Below are 22,473 nucleotides of genomic sequence, written 5' to 3'. Positions count from 1 at the left end.
AGCTGCCACACTTGTCTCACTTCTGGTCTAAAATGACAGGCTCTTATCTCTAAGATCTTTTGTTTCCTTGAACCCTTATAGAGAAATACATACATTGTTAGTGGCTCTAGAATCAATGACCTAGTGGTCTATTGAATCTTCGACTAAGCAAATTTCTTTCATTAAGAATTTCATTATTTGCCCTTAGTGGGTAGGTAATTCTTTCACTCTTTGCAGTTGGCTTTGAAATGCCTTTTCTTATTGCAAAAGAAACACTTAGACTTAGATACGTCTTTAGGCTTCTTGGTTCTCCTCATTTCCACTTTAGGTGGGCTAAAGGACTTAACCCTTGTTTCTTTTAGCATGTTTTCCCTTCCCTTTAGAGGAAGCAATAATCATTAAGTTTTCTTCTACTTTTTGGATCAGTTGACCACAATTCAACATCAACTCATAGGGTTATAACTCCTTAATGAGTTGTGTAAGCGTCAGATTCTTGTTCCCAAGGTTATATGCAGTCCTAAATCCTACAAAGTCCTTGGACAAGCTTTTGAAAATCGTCTCTATTTGTGTATTCTAATCCAGATTAACCTCATTATCTACAGCCTTGACAAAACAACCCATAAGAGCAATCATATGGTCTTTGACCAGAGTACCAGGTTTTTGTTGGACATTCATCAAACTAATTATAGCCGACTGTCTTGCCAAGGCAGTTTGGCCTCCAAACATGTCCTCTAGTTTGTCTTGAATAACTTTGGCAGCCTTACATCTTTCCAATTGCTTATAAAGAGTATTGGTCACACTTGCCAGCATATGACAATGAGCTATCTCATCAAACTCTTCCCAATGTTTTCTAGCCTTATTTTGAGTGGTCGTGGGCATATATTATCAAGAACTGTTTCAAGTTTCTCATAGCTTAAGACAATCATGATGTTCCTTTTCCATTCCTTATAGTTATTTTTGTTCAGTTTGTTCTCAATAAGTATGTTTAGTAAGGGAGTAGGTGTCATTTTTTCGAACTAAAAATAAAACATCCATTCATTAATATTTTTGTATTAAGGAAATATTATAAAACCTTTTGCAACAGACGATATGCATTAAGATAATGCATGCATCTTACATTAAATCTTGGAAAACATTTGTAAGTCATTGGAACGATAATTCCTATACTCATTGAATTAAGTCACCTTAGGGCAATCTTAATCAACTAGTAAGAACATGAATTTCCATCCAATTAATACGTGAACCTAATTCCTTAGGCATTCACAGGTATTAATAATCGCTTCACGTTTGGTCATAATCCAATTAATACGTGAACCTAATTCCTTAAGCATTCACATGTGCTAATAATAGCTTCACGTTTGGTCATAATCCAATTAATACGTGAACCTTATTCCTTAGGCATTCACACGTACTAATAATCGCTTCACGTTTGGTCATAATCCAATTAATACGTGAACCTAATTTATGCTTGATGATATGGTTCCATGTTGGCCTAAGTTTGATTTGTATTGGAGTATATTTAAAAATGTTTTAATGCACATTGTAGGTGAAATAACACTAGTGTCTCGAGACATCAATAACAAAAATGACAATTTTGTGCATTTTTTGGGTAATGGTCTTAAGACATGGTGAACATGTCCTGATACAGGGTTAGCTTAGTATTGAGACATGAACTTCATGGTCTTGAGACAGAACATCGAATGTAAGGGTCCAAAATAGGGGAAGCATGTCTCGAGACATCCAGTTGTACTTTGATAGCTGAGTTTGGATTTGAGTCTTGATTTTGAATTGGACCTCGAATAACCTTGAGACATGTTAGTTGGGTCCTTGAACATCTATTACATATGCTTATAATTATGAGTTGTGATTGTTTCCAAATTATGATAAATATATGTTATTTAGTTAGGAAATGTTTCAAGTAAGTGGCTCCTACAATCTGATGTAGTTGTTAAAAAAAAAAACTAGTTTGAAAACAGTTTTTTGCCACAGCGAAAAATTACAATTTTGAAACATGAGTCAGTTTATGATATTTATAGCAATAAAGTTTTCCCGAAAAATACCCATGCTTTGTGCGAGATGGATCCTAGACATTTTTAACTTTCAACCGAATGACCTTCTCCACCATTCTCATACCACAAATCACTTCGGGTGTGGGCTCGAACAATCACAAATCAAACACAGAACTAGAAACAATTTCTTACTTTCAATAGAAAAATAATTCTCTCTCAATAGAAACCAGTAGAACTGTTATTCCCAGAAAATTGAATTTATACTTAGAAAATAAATTATCACTATTTTCGGGCAGAATAACAATATCTCAAAGTTGTCTTTTTATCTCTACTAGTGTGATCTTTTTATAAGGAGAGATAGAAGAAGTCTGGTTGAATTGGTAGAACACAAATAAAACTTATTTGATAGGAAACTAGTTTCCTAGTTTAACTAGGAGAAGAGTTTGGGGTCTCACTTATATTGAGTCAAATTATATATGCTTTCTGGACTTTTAACCCAACAATTTATAATTTAATCCAAATCAATATCTGTTTTTATTTTCTTAAATAATTATTATTTATTAAATTGATTTAAATTAATTAATTTTTCAATTAAATAATTTTCTCAACCCAATTCTAATTTCGTTAAAGTAATGACAATTTTACCATAAAAGAATATGTGATAAAAATATATTTAATTTTTCATATTCAACGGATTCATAATGACCAATTAATTTAATTCTATTTTTAAATTTTAATTATTTAATTAAATAATAATTTGAAAAACTTAAATTAATTCTCAAAGTCATTTGTATGCTTAGTGAAAAAACACATTCCTTTCCGAATGTAACCCATTTATCTAACTTTATCATTTCCATCCATTTTCATTTCTTTTGTTCTTTATACAATTAGTTTCTGATTTCAATGAACTATTAGAGGGACTGATTAGACATGAATAATTAAGGATCATATATTTTATAATTAGGTTCCAACCTTTTTTCTATTAATAATAAATTTATTTACTCACGAAATCATTCTAGCATAATATCTTGACCAACTCTTCTTAATTACATATCATTATGAATTTTACTCGATCAGTAATCATCCAATTATGTTTTGAACTTACTTTGCAAATTCAACCAATTTGTCTCATACCTTTTGTCTCTCGCTTACCATAGGACGGCTATAGACGCATGATGACCTAAAACACCGTCTAAGCTCATCCACACAAAAAAGGGAAATATTAGTATCAACATAGAAAAATCATTATTACAAGATAAAGGGGATTTCCACATTACATGGTACCTCCACTTTTCCCCATGCAGTCTGTACCCACAGCACCTAGAAAACCCATCATAAGTCTAATTTTTTCTTACAAAAACTAACATTATCTTAGCCTCCATTAGATAACTTATCAGTACTTTTACGGGTCATTATTACGCAATGATGATGGGGGCGAACCTAGGCCCCTAACAACAGGGCATACGGGATTGTTTGTGCTCACTACTTAAAATACAGTTGGTTGTGATGAATTAATCCTTGCCTCTTAAAAGTAATGAATTAATTCGCTCTCACGTGTCTGAGTTTTAACAACAGGAATAATATTGACAATATATAGCTTTTGCCAGGCCATTTAAAAAATAAAATAAAATAAATTGAATCTCAACCAAGGATAGTTACAAAAGAGGAAAAACAAAACAAAACGTTTCCTTAGAACTCCGGTCCTCCAGCATGAAATGGAAATTAAGTACCACCTCCAGAGGTCCCTGAAGACTCGGCCACATTTTTCAGTCTCAATGTCATGGCAACTTCTTCGATCATTTTACCTCTATCAGCTGACCCAGATCCGTCCACGGCTCTGTTAAGCCTTTTCACCCAAATATCATAATCAACAGGGTATGGTGTTCCACAAAGGCTATCCACATAATCACTAAAGGCCTTAAGTAAAGGCGAAACTTCACCAAGATGCTGCTGAATCGATCGTGTTGCCCAGCTTTTCTCCCTCCATTGCAAAGCTGATTCAATAGAATCCTGTGGATGCATTCTGCCCCCTGTCACAAAGAATAGGAGGTACACAAGGCTCTCAGCATCAGATGCAGGACAGAGTTTACCATGCTGAAGTGCATGAGAGGACGAGAACTGCAAATTTATTGCTGGGCTGTCCCTGTCTTCCAGAACTGCACGCCCCCAAGAAACTGGGATATACAGAACTTTGTGTCTAGTACCTTGCATGTTGAAAACACGGATTATATTTTCAGGGGAAATATCACCATGCTGAACACTGGCCGTTGCTGCACTTCTTAGAGCAACTAGGCAGTCCCGGCAGCAGCGTAATGCATCATCAGAGGAAAATGGGCCGTCCCTAGCAACTATATATGAAAGTGGTTCGCCAACTGGTAACGTGACAAGAATTGGAGTTCCGCACCAAGGATGATCGCATCGCCCACTAGGAGTCTGCTTTTTGCAAGGACCAGGATGCAAAATTCGGCCAGAGGCAATTACTTCAGGTAAATATTTGCTTGAAACCCCTTGATGCTTCAATATGTTTAGTACCTTTGTTTGTCTTTGTACTTGATACCACAGACTCATATCCTCCCAAGAGGGCTCGAGTCTGGATGGATGGGCACCAACATACAATGTTAACAACTGTGTGGGGTAATCTAGAGAAATAGCACCATAGAGAAAATAGTTGCCTCCTATGAAGGACTCCTGTATCTGGAAACTTTTCTGGCCCTGTTGTTGATCCTCCAAGAGCAATATTTCTCCCTGCCTAAGCTTCAAGTGTGATGTATTTTTTACCAGGGGATTATCACTGTGATCAAGTTCAACAATCTCTCCATGTTGGTAGCCATCCTGTTGATAAGGTATTTTGGCATTTTCATTCTCAGCTAGGCGGCATTCTATTCTACGCTTCTGAAGACGAAGGCTATGAGCTGAGGCCAATGAGGATATTGACTTTCTTGGTGGTCCATTACACTGGACAATGGAATAGAAAGCAGCTAACAATACTTGAAGAGTCCCAAGATCTCCCCAATTTGCATTTCCAAGCCTATTCCATATTGTCTCTACTGATGAGAGGAGGACTTCAGCATGACATTTTATCCAATGGGCCACAGACTGGTACGGATCACCTGTGTTCAATTCTAGTTTACTAAGATCACCTCCAAGTTTTATCACTGCACCAAATTTAGAATCAAAAACCATAATAAAAACAGAATCATCGCTGATGGTTCTGGACTTGCTCAGACACCTAGAAATAAGTATGTGAACACCATAAAAGAGGGCTTCACATATGGTGCTGACGGACAATTTTAACTCATTTCCTGAGAGTATGTTTTGTCTAAATAAGACTAACTCCACTACTTGGTTCCAATGAACTTTTAGATTATTCCCATTTTTAGATATTAAAGCTAAACCGCGTAGCTCTTCTAACCTTCCTCTTGATATTGCTTTCTCAATAGCATAAAACTTAGATCCAGGATGATGGAAACAACATAGAGAGAATGGCAGTGGTCCACTTTTACGCCAAAATGTACGCCACAGACCATTTACAATAACATGAAGAAAGTCTTCCAAAGCATGATACCCATCTTCCTTTACACTTTTAGAAGCAAGAGGAGAACATGGCATTCGGAATAGTTGCTGAAAAAAAACCCCTTCCAATGCTAGATCAAGCTTGCGTAGTTCATCAGTCAGAAAGGGGGGCTTTAAAAATGGCTGCTCCCCTGTGACTTGATCCACACCATAGTTTTCCAAAATCCAATCATCAAGACTCTGGTTAAATAGCTCCTGGTCTATGAATTCCCTTCCAAAGTCCTTCAGCCCTTTGTAGACTCTTCTTGAAGTTTGAAAATACTTGCTTGAAGATGAAACTCCAGACACAGAATGGGTAGAGATAACTACATCACATTAAAATCCAAGCAATTTTAATTTAGAGGGTAATAATTGAATGCAGAAAAAGTTTAATGTGAGAGAAAATGGACAACTGCAGGCAAATTATTCTATGGTTGAACATGGAAAGTCCAAAGAGTTTTTTATGTTTATTCAGGAAAAGGAGGATTCAAACCCTACTATTTTGAACAGGGAGATCATGAACCAATCATTGAGCTAAATGCTCAGGATGCAAGGCCAAAGAATTTTCAGGCTCCATCCATGCACTTGTGCGTGCATGTAAGTATGGTTATGCATTTTTTTATACAAATACGACTCTGCGAGCTAACAGTTTTGTAATATTTCATCTTAAAAGGAAAAAATATAGTGTTCTCTAGCATCTTAGGATATATATGCCTCCATATTAGAGAAGTAATCTACTTAAAATAGATAAAAACTAAATTAATTTTACGAACTTCTATAACTTTTTTATATGAATAATAGTTTAACATACAAACCGTTGGATTTAGCAAGATAGTTCTACTTGATACACACGGTTATTTTTGAATCAATCCGATATCTTTATAACGATATGATGCTTTTCAAGATATGTTTAATGGTTCCAAGTTTTTTTACATTCAACAAATAGTTATATATTTTAATTTATTAAGACTTGATGTACATGATCTACGCGAATAAAACATGAAATATGATGACCAAGAGCAGCATATTCTAATATGTTCATTTCCTTTTCTTATTCCTCATTTTTTCTAACATTTAACTTCTTTTTTCTACTGAGAATTAAAAAAAAAAAAAAAAGCCTGATACAATGTATATGTTGTACTTGCCTTAGAACAAATCAGATCGACAAGGATAGCATCAATTGTGCATACCAAACAGTAATTCTAAATGGTCAAAAGGTTATCCTACATTGTTAATACAATAAAGAGTTATTAAGGACTAATTCAATGTAGCTTATAAAATCAAGTTCTTAAAAAGAAACTATAAAAAGTTATAATAATAAGATCTTTATACATCAAAGCATGTTCGTAAATTGTTCTTGGTCTTTGTATTTTCAATGCAAATCATTGGAAATGCTTGTGACTAGTACATGCTAAATCTCCTTAAGAAACATGAAATTGATTCAGAGGTTGAAGTATAGGATAGTTTGGATAGTATGTAGGTGCTTGTTATGAGCTATGTTACAATTTAGATTATAGAAAATAAAGGTCTCACAACGAAACCACGAAGGGCTATAATAGTAAGATCTTTAATCTCAAAAGCATATTCCTAAATTATGTTGTCATTACAAAGCATCGAAAATGCTCAAAGACTAGTGCATGGCATTGGCAAGCCTCTTGTGAGACATGCACCCGATATCATAGGAAGAATAGGAATACTTGGAGGATATCTTTGATGGGCGTCCATCCATATCCTATACATCTAAGTGTCCAGTTCGTCTTTTGTTTAAATTTTTGAACTCCTCGGTTAGGCTAAAAAGGATTCGAAAATGAAATACAAGTACGTGATTCCATCATATTAAATATTTTTAAAAATATACAACACATTATTACTTTATATAAATAAATTTTTTATATTTTCTTTATAACTATAAATTTTATCATGTTCAATTTTCACTATTACTAATTTTAAATAATTTTAATTCATTAGTTAGGCAAGAGCCTAATATTAGCCTACTTTTAATCAATAACCACATCATTTTCTTAGTGTTTTTTTTTTCATTGCAAACCACTTATTTTGCTTCTTCCTTTGGCACATCATTCTTAGACAGCCATGGGGCTTTCTTTGCATGAATATAGCAGTCTTAACTAGCCACAATGATGGAGTGGGAAATTTGAACAACTAAGGATTGAAAAAATTGACAAACATAATTGAAGGAATAGGGTTGTGGGATTTCTAGCAACCTTCTTCTATTAAAACTCTTTCTAATGGTAATGAGAAACCAATCCTATTAACCCTCTATTAACTATAAGTCTTATTAATCCTCTAGTAGAATATTTAAACTATAACTCTTACTAAGAGACCTATGTTAATCAAATGAAAAATTAAATATTTAATAAAATAATGTAAAACACAAATAGACTTAAAAAACCTAAAACGCAAACTTTATAAAATTAAACTAAATTTCATGCTCTAGCTTTACAAGGAGATGGCTACATCCAAAATCAACAAACTGAATGTATTTTCAATAGTGAAAGATTTAAAAGGCAAAAGACAAGGAGGTAGGAATGATGTGTGATACCACTCAACATGGGCAGCTCAAAGAATTTGACACGAGCTCAGGAAGGGTAAACTCATTTGAGTTCAAGAGTTTGTTTCTAGCCATTTTGAACAAGCTCATGATGTTCATGACGTTTCAAAGTGCAAGGATGAAGCTCGGTGGATTCATTTTGGAGTTCTGAAAAGTTACATTTTCTGGAAACATCCATTTTTGGAAGCTTTCCATTTTGGAAATGTTGTGTGCATGGGAATAAGACCAAGTCACTAGGCAGTGAACCAGAATATCCTCCTCTAAAAGGGAGGATTTACCCTTCTTGACGTTGCGTCCCTTTTTGGAGGAACCTATGGTGAAAAGAAACAGCTAATGAAGGCTCTTGAAAGGGGAACCTTCAGACCTCAAAAGAACATTAGAAATAAACTTTTTTGCTTATTCCATTCCCTTTCTTGATGGCCTTTATATAGTAGGCATTACATCATTTAAAAAGAACATTAATAAAATTGCAAAATTATAGGAATAAATTGCTAGCAAAAATAAAGATTCAAATTTGCATAGATTAAGCTTGGTCAAATCCTTCATAATCCCTTGATTCTGGCTGCCAACTATTCCATTGATTTTGGTAGATCTTTTATTATTGTCTTCTCATGTAGACTTGATCAACAAATGCATCCTTAACATTACTCCCTTCCAAGTGAAAAAGCTTGTCCTCAAGCTCAAATTAAGGATAATCATTATGGAATTAAGAAACAATTTCCCATGTAGCATCTATAGTATCATACCTTGCCATTGCAATTGAATTTCCCACTTTCCACGATTAAGGCGTGATCACAAAACATGATGAGGTTGGGGAATTACTTTGTCATTCGATAGTGGGGGCAAGCTAGGAACGAAATAGGGGGTCTCCACTAAAAACTTTGAGGCGAGAGACATAAAACACATTATGAATCTCTCTACTAGGTAGAAGGTCCAATTGATAAGCTAGAGGGCCAACTCGTCGTACAATTTGGAAAGGTCCATGGAGTTTAGGTGAGAGTTAGGAGTGAACCCGTTCTTTCAGTGAAGTTTTTTGACGGGGTTGTAGATGCAACCAAACCCAATCTCCAAGAGAAAATTCAAGATCACCGTGGCCTGTCATAAGTGGGCTTCATGTGATTCTATGCTTGCAATAAAAAATGTGAAATTATGACCAACATCTCATCTCTTTTGATTAAGGCTTGGTCAACTCCATCAACCGTTTTAGGCCTAATAATGTAAGATAGCAAAGAGGATCACGACCATAAACTACTTGAAAAGGTGAAGTTTTGAGGGTTGTGTGAAAAACAGTGTTGTAGCAATATTCAGTCCAAGGAATCCACCTGACCCAACTTCGTGGGTTATATCTTTTATAAAACAACAAAGATAAATCTCAACTGTATGGTTGACAACTTCCATCTGACCATTTGTTTATGGTGATAGGCAAAAGAGAAATTAAGTTGAGTGCCACATAATTTGAACAATTCCTTCCAAAATGTGCTAGTGAAGACATTTCTTCACAGACAATTAATTGAGGCAGGCTATGTAAACGAGAGATCTACTCAAAGAAAATGTGAGCAACAATAACAGCAGTGTATGTATGGGCCATAGGAATAAAATGTGCATATTGGGAAATCTATTAACCACAAAAAAAGGTATGGACTTCCCTCTTGATTTTGGCAATCAGTCAATGAAGTCCATTGAGATGTCAAACCAAATGTGGGTAGGAACTTGTAGTGGCTGTAAAAAACCAGCTAGATGCAAATGCTCTGCTTTGTTCATCTAATAAGTGACATAAGAAGCCACAAAAGCTTGAATATTTGCCTTCATTCCTTTCCAATAAAAGTCTCGATAAATTTGTTAGAGAGTTCATTGCACCCTTTCATGTGTGCTACCATGCAAAGTTGATATTTATAGTAGTAACATGAGAAGTGGGTAAGATATATACCTTCCCTTTGTACATAATCAGCCCCTCTAATGGTTCAACAAATATAGAGAGCATCTTTCTCAACTCCAGTATGCATCTCCTTGAGTGTGTTCGAGGCATTTGTTTCCTCTTGAATAGCATCAAATAATGGAATTGAAGGATTAGAAAAGATTTCAGCTTCATCATTGCAAAACAAGGCATCTACCACCTGGTTGAGTTTCCATGCCTTGTATTCAACCTTGAAATCAAATCCCATCAAGTGAAATGACAAAAATTAGCATTAAAAGAGTTTTGGGCCACTTTGAAGTTCACCAACTTACAAACTCCTAAGCTTAGTGCTTTAGCACCATTTGCTACTATCACCTTCAATCCTGCTTCTTAGTTCATTGGAAGACTCAATTTCTCAATCGCTTGTTCACTTAGAAAATTACAGGTGCTGCCTAAATCAACTAGAATTGTGAGAGGGTAGTTCTCAACTTGTGCTAACAATTGCATGGTTTTTGAATGTCAAGCTCCAATGATCGCATGAAGGGAGATTTTAGGGACTTCATAGGAGTTTGGCTAATCCACTTCTAGATCCCAATCGTCTACTTCTAGCCAAAAAAGTTGTTTTCATTGATGTCCAAAAGTGTAGGGCTAATCGCAATTGAAGCACAACCCCATGGCCTTGTCTTCGGCCATTTTAGCCCATGTCAAGCACTGGAAGATTGGTTCCCTGGTGTTGCCCGTCCTCGAGATTGAGGTTGATTTTGCTCCTGCTACAGTTGCAGCCGCATTGTAGGAACTGATGGTGTGAAAATGGCCTTCGATGTTGTCTAAGTCTTGGTTAACTGTCTTTCAAAGCCCATTGCTATTTTTCTCCTTGGATAGAGCCCATTGCTATTTTCTTTCAAAGCCACAAGTTAAACTCACAAATGTGACTAGATTTTGGGGACTTTGAAGCTCTACTTCCACTCTTAATTATGTTAAAAATGCCAATTTGCTGGCATGATTGAACTGAAGTGGCTTGAGCTAGTAGCACTTGGAATTGCCTTAAATAATCATCAACTATGCTAGTTTTTCAAAGGTTAAAAGAGTTCTCCTAATGGGGTTTTTCCTCAATGGTGGACCAAACCTTAAATGGCAGTATTCTTTGAATAACACAAGATAGGGTTGGTTCTTCTTAATCTATCTTGTAAAACCACATCTAGGCCTCTTATGTCATGTGGAAGGTTGCTAATGAAACCTTGTCAACATCGTTAGTTCATTTGTTATTCAAAAACTGCTCACAATTATTTAACCAACCCAATGGATCATTAATACCATCATAGGTGGGAAAATCAAGTTTGGTGTACCTGGGAATGAATGTTGATGTTTGAACCCCAATACGTCTATCATCATAGGCAAGATGGTTTCCATTGCTTCCCAAGCTTGCTAACACACCCCTAGGTTGTTAGTTGAGTAGATGTAGGACTTTCACATGTGATTGGACAGCTCTCCTAAATAGCTTCAGTTTTTTGTATGTGTGTCCACCATTGTCTTCCATTTTGAATCTCCCCTGACACTTGGCTCGAATACCAAATTGTTGCATTCACAAGAATAAGACCAGGCCACTAGGTAATGAACTGGAATATCCTCCTCAAAGAGAGTGGATTTACCTTTGTTAGCATTGTGTCCCTTCTTGAAGGAACTTTTGGTGAAAAGAAAAAGCTAATAAAGGCTCTTAAGAGGAAACCTTCAAACCTTAAAAGAACATTAGAAATAAACTTCTTTGCTTATTCCATTATTATAGGAAATAAATTGCTAGAAAAAATAAAGTTTCAAATTTGCATAGACTAAGCTTGGTCAAATCCTTCATATTCCCTTGATTCTTGCTGCCAACTATTCCATTGATTATGGTAGATTTTTTTGTTATTTGTTTTCTCTCACAGATTTGACCAACAAATGCATCCCTAATAGGAAAGTTCTGTTTTTAGTAGTTCCTACTCTTGGGAACTTACCATTTTGGAACCTTTCCATTTTTGGTGCACAAAAATGTCATTATTTTTTTTTACAAACCTCACTTTTGTACAATCCAAGCAAGTTTTTAAACAATACAAAAGTTTGTTAGATATAACATGGTAAGATGTAATAACTACTGAAAATGAAATTCAATTTCGAGGACTTACAATTTTTGAGCTTTTCTTGCATATTGGAATTTTTGTAGTAAACTTCTATGTTTTTAGGACAAATTTGGATAATGTTACTGGGTCATATGGACTTAAGCTTTGGGCTAGAGGTAAAGGCCCATTATATGACGCCCATGTTGGGCCATTAAAACTCATATTTTGTTGGATTTTGCATCTCAAGGCCCATTAGAAGTGTCGCAACCCATGAAGCCCATAAATGAATCAAGTTGTGTTAACCCAATGGTCCATGTAGTAGCTAGCCACGTTGGAATTACTTAAGAGCTAAGTTTGAAGAGTTTTGAACGAATAAAACCAAGGATGGATGATTACGCCAAGGCTCTTCCATAGTCGGTCATATATTTTATACGAATTAAATAAGCATTGGTTATTTGTTAGGGTGGTTTGTAAAATTTTGGCTAAATAAGCATTGGTTATAAGTTAAGTGTTAAATAGAAATATTCTATGAAAGTGTGATTTCCATGGAGAATGGTTAATGAGAATTATTTGATTTATGTGATTATGTATGAAATGTGGTATTAATATGGAAAGCAAGTTAATATGTCACCATGGTCATTTTAAAAATTAATATGCTAATATAACCATTTTGTACACTAGATGAGATTTGATATGTGATAATGTGGAAATATGTATATTTGAGTTTATGACGACTCAGAAATTGCTATGAAAATATTGATAAATAAATGAATTTGTTATATTTGGTTCATGAAAACCATAATATAAATAATTAACATATTTATAAAGCCTATGTTAATATGGATTTGAATGTGTATGTGAAAGCACTTCGGCTCCTATATGTTGAATTAGACAAGGGGGTTGCCTAAATATACTCCGAACCCTATGAATTCTGCAAAATTCTGGAAACGACTATGTATGATCAATAAATGTGTTAATAACCTTAATTGAAATAAGTTACTTCTGAACTGAATATGCTCTAGTAAACTTATTGAAATAATTAGAATACAATTCGCATACCAATAGAGATTAGATATGAAGTTTTGTTATGATATGAAGATCTAATCTGATATTGAGTTTTGATATGATATGGAATTTTGTTGTGATTTAGTGTTCTATTATCATCTGGAATTTTGTTGCCTTCGGGCTCCACAATAATGCCCGTTCTTTGATACCTTAGCACTTACGTGTTCTCTGGTGTTTTGGAGGATTAACACTTATGTGCTCTCTAGTGTTTGAATGGATCCTGTACATTTGAGTCATTTTGCTAGAGTTTACTAAAGGCAAAATGAATTAAAATCTTGTTAGTAAGAATTGCCTATGTATACTAGTTATATTTGAACTAAATGGTACGTACTAAGGACTAGGATAAATAAGTGAAACGAAATTGAACAATTGGTACGCTAAGAATGATTATATTTTGATAACTCGTTCCAACCAATTGTGGCATAAATGAAATTGTGATAAGCTAAATACGATGAGAAATTAGGTATTCAACAATAAAAGAAAAGCTATTAACTAAGAAATGTTTACAAGGACTATAAAATGAAGATAGAAATTGAAATCTTTGTTTTCTATATGCTCTTAATGAAAGGAAATAATTTATATAATACATCAAACTCTGATAAAAAAAGGACATATTTAATTAAATATTTGTTAGGAGTCATATAGTTGAATTAGGAAATGTGATCGCTTAATGATAAATAATTAGTAAGTTGGGCCCTTATAATATGGTATGAGAAATGAATCCGCTAGATATTCCTAAATGTGATTTATGTGAATTTTGTAATAAATACTCCTAATGTGGTTCAACACTAATAAGAAATAGAATAAGTAGGTTTATCTTGAGTACTTATTAAGTTGTTCGAGCTCAACACTTTAGTTGTTTAAACGCATAGGTAAAGGGGCTTGTCCGAGAAGCTGGGAACTTGTTTTGGAAGCATCACATCACCGCTTGAGGTCGAATTGTTTAAATTTAGAAGGTTTTGTAATAAGATATCGACATGTACATAGAGATTAAGTGTGGCACAAACATTTGAAATTTTTCAAGCGCATTTAAACCCTTTTAAATAGTCTCCTTACCGAAATGAGTTCTTTGTTATACTTGAATATATTAATGAGTTATATTAGTGATAGAATGAGCTTAGAATATGTTTTGAATTGGTTCGGGATTTGTTGAAATGATATGAAAGCGTTTAGATATATGAATGTAAAGAGTTTTTTGTTTGCTCTAGCACAATGTCGCGTCATCGTCTCTCGCAACATCGCGACATTAAGCATACAAGGAGTGATGTCACGACATCGTCTTTCCAAATGTCGCGACATTAAACTTACAATAAGTGACATCGCGATGTCATGTAAGACAACGTTACGACATTATGCAATGTAACAACAGTATGCACCACATTGTCTCCCACTATACTGTTTTGACTTGTTTTGGCTTCCAAGAGCTTGTTTTGGGCCTTTTGACATTTTTTATCACTCTCAAACCTTTTCTAAATGATTTTAAAATGTTTTTAAAGTTCTCAAATTATAATTAAAAAATCACTTAATTAAATAAGTAATCATGGTTAGTTTAGTTTAATTAACAACTATTCTAACTATATAAATTAAAGTTAGTGGAGATGAGCATCATCTTCTTTATTAGTTTGATAGTTCCATTTTCGAAAGAAAAGAACAGAGAATTCTTCAATTGTTTTAACATTTGACCATCAAAATTTATAACATAACAAAGTTAAATTCATAAATTTTTTATAGATTTGTGCCCATGAGAGTTTGATTTAACTAGCTCATATATCAATTTGTTCAATTGTTGAAATTTTAGTAAGATGTCATTTTTGAGAAAATGATGAATTAGGCTTGAAATTGATAGATATTAAGTTTAGAATATAAAAATGACTAAATTGTAAAGCTTAATAAGCTTGATTAATAACTTTGTTACATTAGAGACCAAATTAAATAAATTAAAAACCTATTATGAAATTATGCTAGGAATAGAAAGTATAAGATCCCTGATGAGAGAATGCACAATTAAATTTTGATCTAAAGCTAAATATCGAAAGATATACCTATCCCGAGTTTAGTAACTAAATAAAATAAAATGCAAAATATGTGGCTTTATATTTGAATGTGGATTGAATAAAATCTTATATTGTTTTATTTATTGAATTATTGATCGTAGTAAAAGACGATGACGGGCTGTCAAGAGGAAAAAGAAAAGTGAGAGTCGTCAATGAGTGACGCGAGATTACGATTTATGCTTTTATTATTCGAGATCAATTTATTTCTTTAATATTCATGTCATATTGCATGATTGAGCATCGAGGTGACTTCATAATAATCATATGAATTGATTTGTTATGATTGATATTGAATATCGAGATAGTTGACTGAATTGAATAAAATGGAAAGTAGTATAATTTAGTGGGACATGATTTGAATGTAAGAATGGATTGAAACATGTTATAAGATAAGATATATTGTATGCTAATGATGAATTAAAATGAAATGAGATAAATAATTATTATGTGATAGTACAGTACATAGGTATGAACATACAAATGTGACCGATTATAGGGTATGACAGGAAAATGTAAATGATTACAAAGTATGATAATGCAAATAAGAATATATGATGCCAATTTTAACTTAGTAAAAAGTTAGGATAGGATTGACATACCAATAACGTCATATGCACGCTTGTACAGGATATGTGATGATATGAAGATTATGATAGGTTATATCAACACCCAACATCTGTTGCGAATTATCGAGTATTATTTGTCTTTACGGAAACCTTGGTGTGGTGGAGGGATGTATTTGCATATGAATATGCATTTGATGCCTACAGGCTTAGCATTTCGGTGTTTAGGTGTGGTGTAGTTTCACTCATACGAGTATCTTAGTGTGGTGTAGTTCAACCATGTATCCGAATCCGTTGAAAAATGAAATAAACCGAATTTTAGTAAACTACTATAATATATTATTTGAATTGATATGGTATAAAATTGTGAATTGATAATAGTGTATGAAATGATGTGATAATAAAGAACTATATGAATGCATATATGTAATTTACGATAAGAAAATATATAAAAGATTATGTGATCCGTTTAGAATCAAGCTCTAAGGGCGAATTGAATACGAATGAGTTAATAAACTCCAGAAAGATATTTGAATAGTAAGTTAAATGGTTAAATGATATTGATTGAACATGAAAATTGATAGCTTAATATTAAAGGTATACATGTTTGATACATGAATGGTTTTGAATGTTTAAATGGTATAAAAATTGGCACTTAACAAATGATATGATTTCGTCCATTCTATTGTAATGTTGAATGACATGATATGATAAGTTTAAATGTTAATATCAAATGAATTGATGTACAAAATGGTTATATGTATATTTCATATGATATTGAAAGCTTTGGGCATGTATGTGTATGTGATATGGCTAAAGATTGAATTTGAATTGGTTAAATGCATTCAATTAATACTTGTGTTTTATTGACTTGAATCATGGAAGTATCACTGAGCTTTATCGCTCAGCATACGGTTTGTTTACTCCGTGCGCAGGTTTAGGTAAATCTCGAAGTTTCGAGGTGTGATTCAACATTTAGCAAACGACCCTCGACTCAGCAATATTTTTATAGTCCATTTTCATTTCGATATATGACATGTACCTAAGTTGTGAGTCGATTTTGTATATTATATGATTATGTGGATAGTTAATGCTAGAAATGGTGAATTTTGATATGTTAAATGGTGAGTTGTGTAATTGAAATGGGTATAATATTTGAAAAGTTAAACTTGCATATATATAATGCCTAATGTTTGAATGATTCGAATGGTAGAATGGTCTTGTATGATAATGTTTGTTCTTGAATTGAATGATTAATTTGATGATTTGGTTAGTGATGAAACATTTAATGTAATATTTGAGGTATTGGATGTATATGTTGTGTTAAAAACAAGTTGAATATGAATTTGGTCAACTTGTTAAGTCATTGTGAATTGGTATTATTTAAACCATTTGGAAACAGGCAGTCACGTCGCAACATTAGGCCCCTTAACATCGCAACGAGATCAAGTCAGTAAGTTGTGTCGCGACGAGGAATCCTTGAAGTCACAACACCAACCCGATATTTTAAAAACTTCACAATTTAGTCATTATTCAACCCCAAGTCACCTTAAGAGCTTTCGTAAGCTTATAAAGGACCCAAAAATGAATATATAACATATGTTGAATGAGTATTATGATTAATAGCACATTTATGTCGTTAAATTGAATTGTAGTTGCTCCGGCAACAAATGTGGCATTCTGTAACTTAAGCAAGACAATCAGGTCAAGTATGAGGTGTTATAGGTGGCATCTCCTATTCATACTGTACATTAGGATGGGTGAAGGGTGCTACACAATTACTCAACAATAAGCCCAATTTCATTCTTGTTTATTTCCAAATCAAATTTATTTTCTTGATTATTAAATATAACTTGTGCTTCATTTAGGTGTCCATATCAGGAGGGCCCAATAAAGACTACTCAAGGCCACCCATCACCACATTAATCATAAGATTTATTTCTCTTTTAGTTGGTTTTCATTGATCTCTTTATTTTAATCTTAGATCTAGTGTGTCTTACCACTTGCTGTCCAGACCCGAATTAATGGCCAAATTTGTGCTTAGATTTTGAGGTTCCACTTTAGAATTCAAAGAAGGAAACATGATTGTTGTTACCGAACTAGTCAACTTTCTGCAAGGCAAAGCGAGGTTATGCAAGAAGTTCTCAATGTTAAAAAGGTGAGATCATGGAAGAGTGAAGCCTATAGGCCATTCCTATTAAGCTGGTTGAGAAGACCAACTCATGAAATTACTTGGATTGTAGAGGATGAGTTAAGGATACTTGATCTTGAAGTTTATGTGGAGGCAATCAAAGTTTTTGCAACTGAAGTAGGCATTTTTTTTCTTTTTCAACAAGGGGAAAATGTGCAAGAGCATCAAATTTAGTTTAATTATTTAAAGTTTGTATTTTACATTATTTTATTTGATTCTATTAGTGTTTTACTTTATTTATTAAATATTTAATGTGACGGTTTAAATATTTTACTAAAGGGTTAATAGAACTATTAGTAAAAGTCTTAGTATAAATACTCTACTCGAATATTAATGGGATTGGTTTTTCATTATCAATAAGAGAATTTTAGTGAAATGTTGCTAGAAAACCCAAAACCCTATTCATTCAATTATGCATGTGAATTTCTTTCATTTCTTAGCTGCTCAGATTTCCCACTCCACACAAGACCAAGTCCACATTTTTTATCATGTGATGGATGCAATTTCATTTTAATACCAGTGTTGTTTCACATTGCAACAACATTAACATGGAAACCATAACCAAAAAATTCAAGTAACAATAATAAGAACAAGTTAACTAAATATCTGCTTCTATGAGAACTCCATTTCTTAGCTTACTCAAGTATCTCTAGAATCGTTTTTATGTGTCAATCATGTAAGTGGTAGTCTTCTGACTTTGATGCCATGTTATCTTGTCCGTGAACCATCATACTTAGATTTATTTGAATAGTCCTAATAAAAGATGTAATAAGATAATTTTGGATATTGCATGAAGCATGTGGAAATAATTAGTACTTTCTGGAGGATTTATCACTTCAGGTGATAATAACGAGACACATCTCAATTGTTTTTTGCTCAATTAGATGAAGTCTTTTAACAAAAAATGATAATTTCAAGATATTAAGAACAATCTAGAATTCACAAAGCTAACTAAGAACCACATCTAAGAAATATGGTAAAAGGAATGAATTATATTGATAGACTAAGCACTAAAAGGTTATGTTGAGATTACCTTGACTCTTCAATATGCAAGAGATCCTAATGCATTGCTAGATACATCCCCTAACCTATGAGAACAAATTAATTTCCTTTTTTATAGTTTGAAATATAATTTATATTCAGTGTTAGCATACTGGAAGTCCAATGGGCCACATAATAAGTAACATTCCTGAAATTAGAACCAAAATTTGAATTAACTTTGACTTAATTGATTAAATCTTAAATAAAGAGGAACTAGATTGAAGCTTATGAGGGTTGCAAAAGTTGCATTTAGAAGTAATTAAGATTGTAATTTACGCAAGTACACAAAACTTTGCTTAAGGCGAACCATAAAGTATGATTTGACGCTTTTGCTACACCCACTACCATGCTCTAGCTTTTCTTTATTTTCCCGCACAACCAAAAGGAAAAGGAAAAGATTTTTCCGTTGTGAGTTTATGTCGAGAAAGAGAAGTGTTTTAGCATCTTTTGTTTATGAAACAAACTGGCCACTAGTTTATTATCCGACCTTCAGAAGGTTGCTATATGGATAATGTGGAGCCCAAACAATTGAGTAGCTATAACCAGGAGATGTCTCTTGGTGTTCAAGGATTCGAGTGCTGATTAGAACTCCAGATCACTACATCTAAGTTCTACATATGGTTCTTTGGCAACCTAAAACTTTTTTCGATAGATGGTACAAGGTTTGGCCACCTTTTTCTTGTTTATAAGTATTTCTAATGTGCTTTATTTTTATGATTTTCTAGATATATTGACTGCATATGAGGGCTGGCTGAAACTTGCAGTACAGACTGATTCATCCACAACGTGCCCAGTCTGACATTTTTATTAATGAACTTTTAAATGAAAGAACAGCATAATATACACATCTAAACCATGCTTAAAACCATAAGTTCATAATGCACAGTGACAATTGAGCAAGACAAAGATAACATAGCACACAATTTTTACAACTCAAGAGAAAATCAAATAAAAGGAAGTTGTGGAACTAACCAGAGTTGGATTTTCTGAAACTTCCATCTAAGCTCTGCCCCGGAGAAGAGTCTAAATCATTTCGCACAAAACCTGACCCATATTATTTGTTAGAGTCTGCATTAATTCCAGATTTCTAGTTTTGCAGTGGAGTATGTTTGAGAAGAACAAAAAGTTAAATGCTAAAATATAAAGGAAAACATGCTGGATGCCCAAAGAGATCGAAAAGGAGAAAGGAAAAAATCATCTAAAGCTTGATTTCTACTTTCAAAATCAAGGAAAGTACAAAAGGAAAAATTCCAAGAATTTGATAAGAGTAAAAATGAAGCATTATATTTACTTTGCAGAAACAAGGAAAGTAACAAGTGAAATTAACAACATAAATCATGCCTGATATTAAGATTTGCAAACAATATCAAGTTAATTAGATCTGATGGATGTATTTCCTATATTAATATTTTCTATTGTGTGAAACATGACATGCTAATGCAACTTTCTGTCAAAGTCAAGTTTCTTTTCTAGGAGTAAATTTATACCTTGCCCTGAACTTAAGCAAAAACAAGATTGCAGGAATTATAGACAACATAGTAATCAAGGACCATTACATGTACTTGTTCGTATTTGATTAAGGATCATACCGATATATCATTTTCTAGTTCTATGAGAAATTGTTGTAATGGTTCTAGTAAAATGTCTGCAGATCCACAACTGGGCATATGGTACAAAAATGAAAATAATATAGGCTTAACTTGATATCACAAAGAAAAATTTAGTAAATTTGTAACCTACTAGTTGTTAGAAAATGGATGTTAAAATTACATACGGACCAGATGTAAACTTTCTGAAACTTCCATTTACACTTTGCTCATGGGACGACACCAAATCACTTTGTTGAGAGCCTGAGTCAATTCATGCACTCATAAGATAATTCTGTGGCAATCTAGATGTCAAAGCACTGGTCGTAAAAAGGTGAGATTTTGGAGAAGTTTTATTGAGATTTCAGATTAGTTCTGAGGGGTTTAACTTGAGAGTACTTGCTCCACATCAGGCACACACAATCAGCAGTATGCATTAGAGATATTAGTTGAGGAATATGAGGTAAAAAAACAACAGTGATTTTGATGAGATGCCTTCAGGAGCAGACTTTTTTGTATTCTAAAAATAATGTCTCAGAGTAGAGAGAAAACTTCTGAACAGGCTTCTAATGGAAAATTTAGAAAGACCAACCAGGAGCTGAACATATCCTCAAGGAATTAGAATACAACATATAGAGAAATAAAAGGAAAATTCTTATAGAATCAATTATGTCACCATTAATGACAATGACTCATTACATGTTTGAGGTAAGCAATTCAACAGTAACACGAATTATTGCATACAATTCATAGTTCCCCATTGATATAAATATATATATATTTGTTTTGTGGAATTTAAGTGACAACAGGTGCATAAAACAATGGGAATAACCAATCTAATCTCGTATCAACAATATACACAAGTTCATTTCTAGCAAACAATTGAAGCAAACAAGAGTCCTTGGAGCCAAATGCTGCTCATTAGAAACTTTTATAACACATTTTTAACAATTAGAAAGCAATCAGTACATCAGACTCATAGTAATTCACTCCAATCGACCAAATTAGGTTGAAATACGGACAACATAACAAAATAAATCAAAGGAAAAGACAGACAAGAACCATACGCAGTAAAAAAAAAAAGCATATGAGAACAACTGATCTGTTGAATAATAAACAGCTAAAACCTAATATTTCCGTAATTAATTTATAACCCGCAAAAAGAGGAAGAGGTTAAGGGAGGCAAGATTGTGAAAGAAAAGACTCACCAAACTTCATAGTAAAATATTGAGCAGAGAATACGTGAAATGGAGAAATGTGAGATGCAATATCGTTGGAGAGTCAAAAGCTCGCATTATTCAGTGCAAATGCGGCAATGTGAGACTGTGATCATTCGAACCATTAAGCATAAAAAGGAAAAAGAAAAAAACATAATGTGGAGCAATAATGAGTAATGAGAGCGAGATCTTGATGCTTTCCTTCCGCCATAAAACATTTTTCAACCAAAAAAAATAAAATGGGTGTTTTATACTTTGCAATAAGTGATTGTGAAGATGGAGATAATACCTAAAAGGATTTGAAAATGTTAAAGACCAAAAGAGAAAATGAAACTGGAACTGGAACTGGAACTGGGACATGAAATAGCAAAGAACATACAAGAAGACAAGAAATATTCCGAGCAGGCTCATAGAGAGGGAAAAAGAAAAAAAGAAAAGAAAAAAGCTCAGGAATGACAGAGTATTACTGGTTCATGTTTGCTGTCCCCACTCATCCAATTGACTGCTGGGTCCCACTCACGTGATTTTTTTCATGCTTCAATTCCTATGCTGCTGCTCTCTTTCTCGAAAAGAATTATTATATTTGCATGCGCTTCAAAGTAAATAAATGAGTCTAAATTAGACAATCCGTCTCAAAAGTCAGAGTGCTTTAATAAGAAT

General features: G+C 33.6%; 1 protein-coding gene across 4 annotated transcripts; it reads right to left on the bottom strand.

The window, feature by feature from the left end:
* Positions 1–3,506: 3,506 nt before the first annotated feature.
* LOC107945444 (uncharacterized) lies at positions 3,507–22,254 on the bottom strand. 4 transcript variants are annotated; one of them, XM_016879458.2, is made up of 5 exons: positions 22,103–22,254; positions 21,805–21,919; positions 20,789–20,860; positions 19,983–20,054; positions 3,507–5,866 (listed from the first exon to the last, which is right to left on the bottom strand). In XM_016879458.2, the coding sequence occupies exons 2-5, from the start codon at positions 21,812–21,814 to the stop codon at positions 3,711–3,713; spliced, it is 2,310 nt and encodes a 769-aa protein (XP_016734947.1). In that variant the 5' UTR covers positions 21,815–21,919; positions 22,103–22,254; the 3' UTR covers positions 3,507–3,710. The 4 variants fall into 4 exon arrangements, with proteins under 4 accessions (XP_016734947.1, XP_016734949.1, XP_016734948.1 ...); XM_016879460.2 differs by lacking the exon at positions 20,789–20,860; XM_016879459.2 differs by having other exon boundaries at positions 21,805–22,207.
* Positions 22,255–22,473: the final 219 nt, after the last annotated feature.

The sequence above is a fragment of the Gossypium hirsutum genome, chromosome D12 (genome assembly GCF_007990345.1).
Source record: "Gossypium hirsutum isolate 1008001.06 chromosome D12, Gossypium_hirsutum_v2.1, whole genome shotgun sequence".
Taxonomy (NCBI): domain Eukaryota; kingdom Viridiplantae; phylum Streptophyta; class Magnoliopsida; order Malvales; family Malvaceae; genus Gossypium; species Gossypium hirsutum.
The sequence above is the reverse complement of the archived record's forward strand: the minus strand, read 5'-3'. Positions and strand labels throughout refer to the sequence as shown.

What these genes read in the sequence shown, in the direction of transcription:
- LOC107945444 (XM_016879458.2), bottom strand. An exon ending in TTTCAGAAAGTTTACATCTG is followed by an intron (nt 20,055 to 20,788) that starts GTCCGTATGTAA and finishes AATATGGGTCAG; the next exon opens with GTTTTGTGCGAAATGATTTA. An exon ending in TTTCAGAAAATCCAACTCTG is followed by an intron (nt 5,867 to 19,982) that starts GTTAGTTCCACA and finishes AATGTGATGTAG; the next exon opens with TTATCTCTACCCATTCTGTG.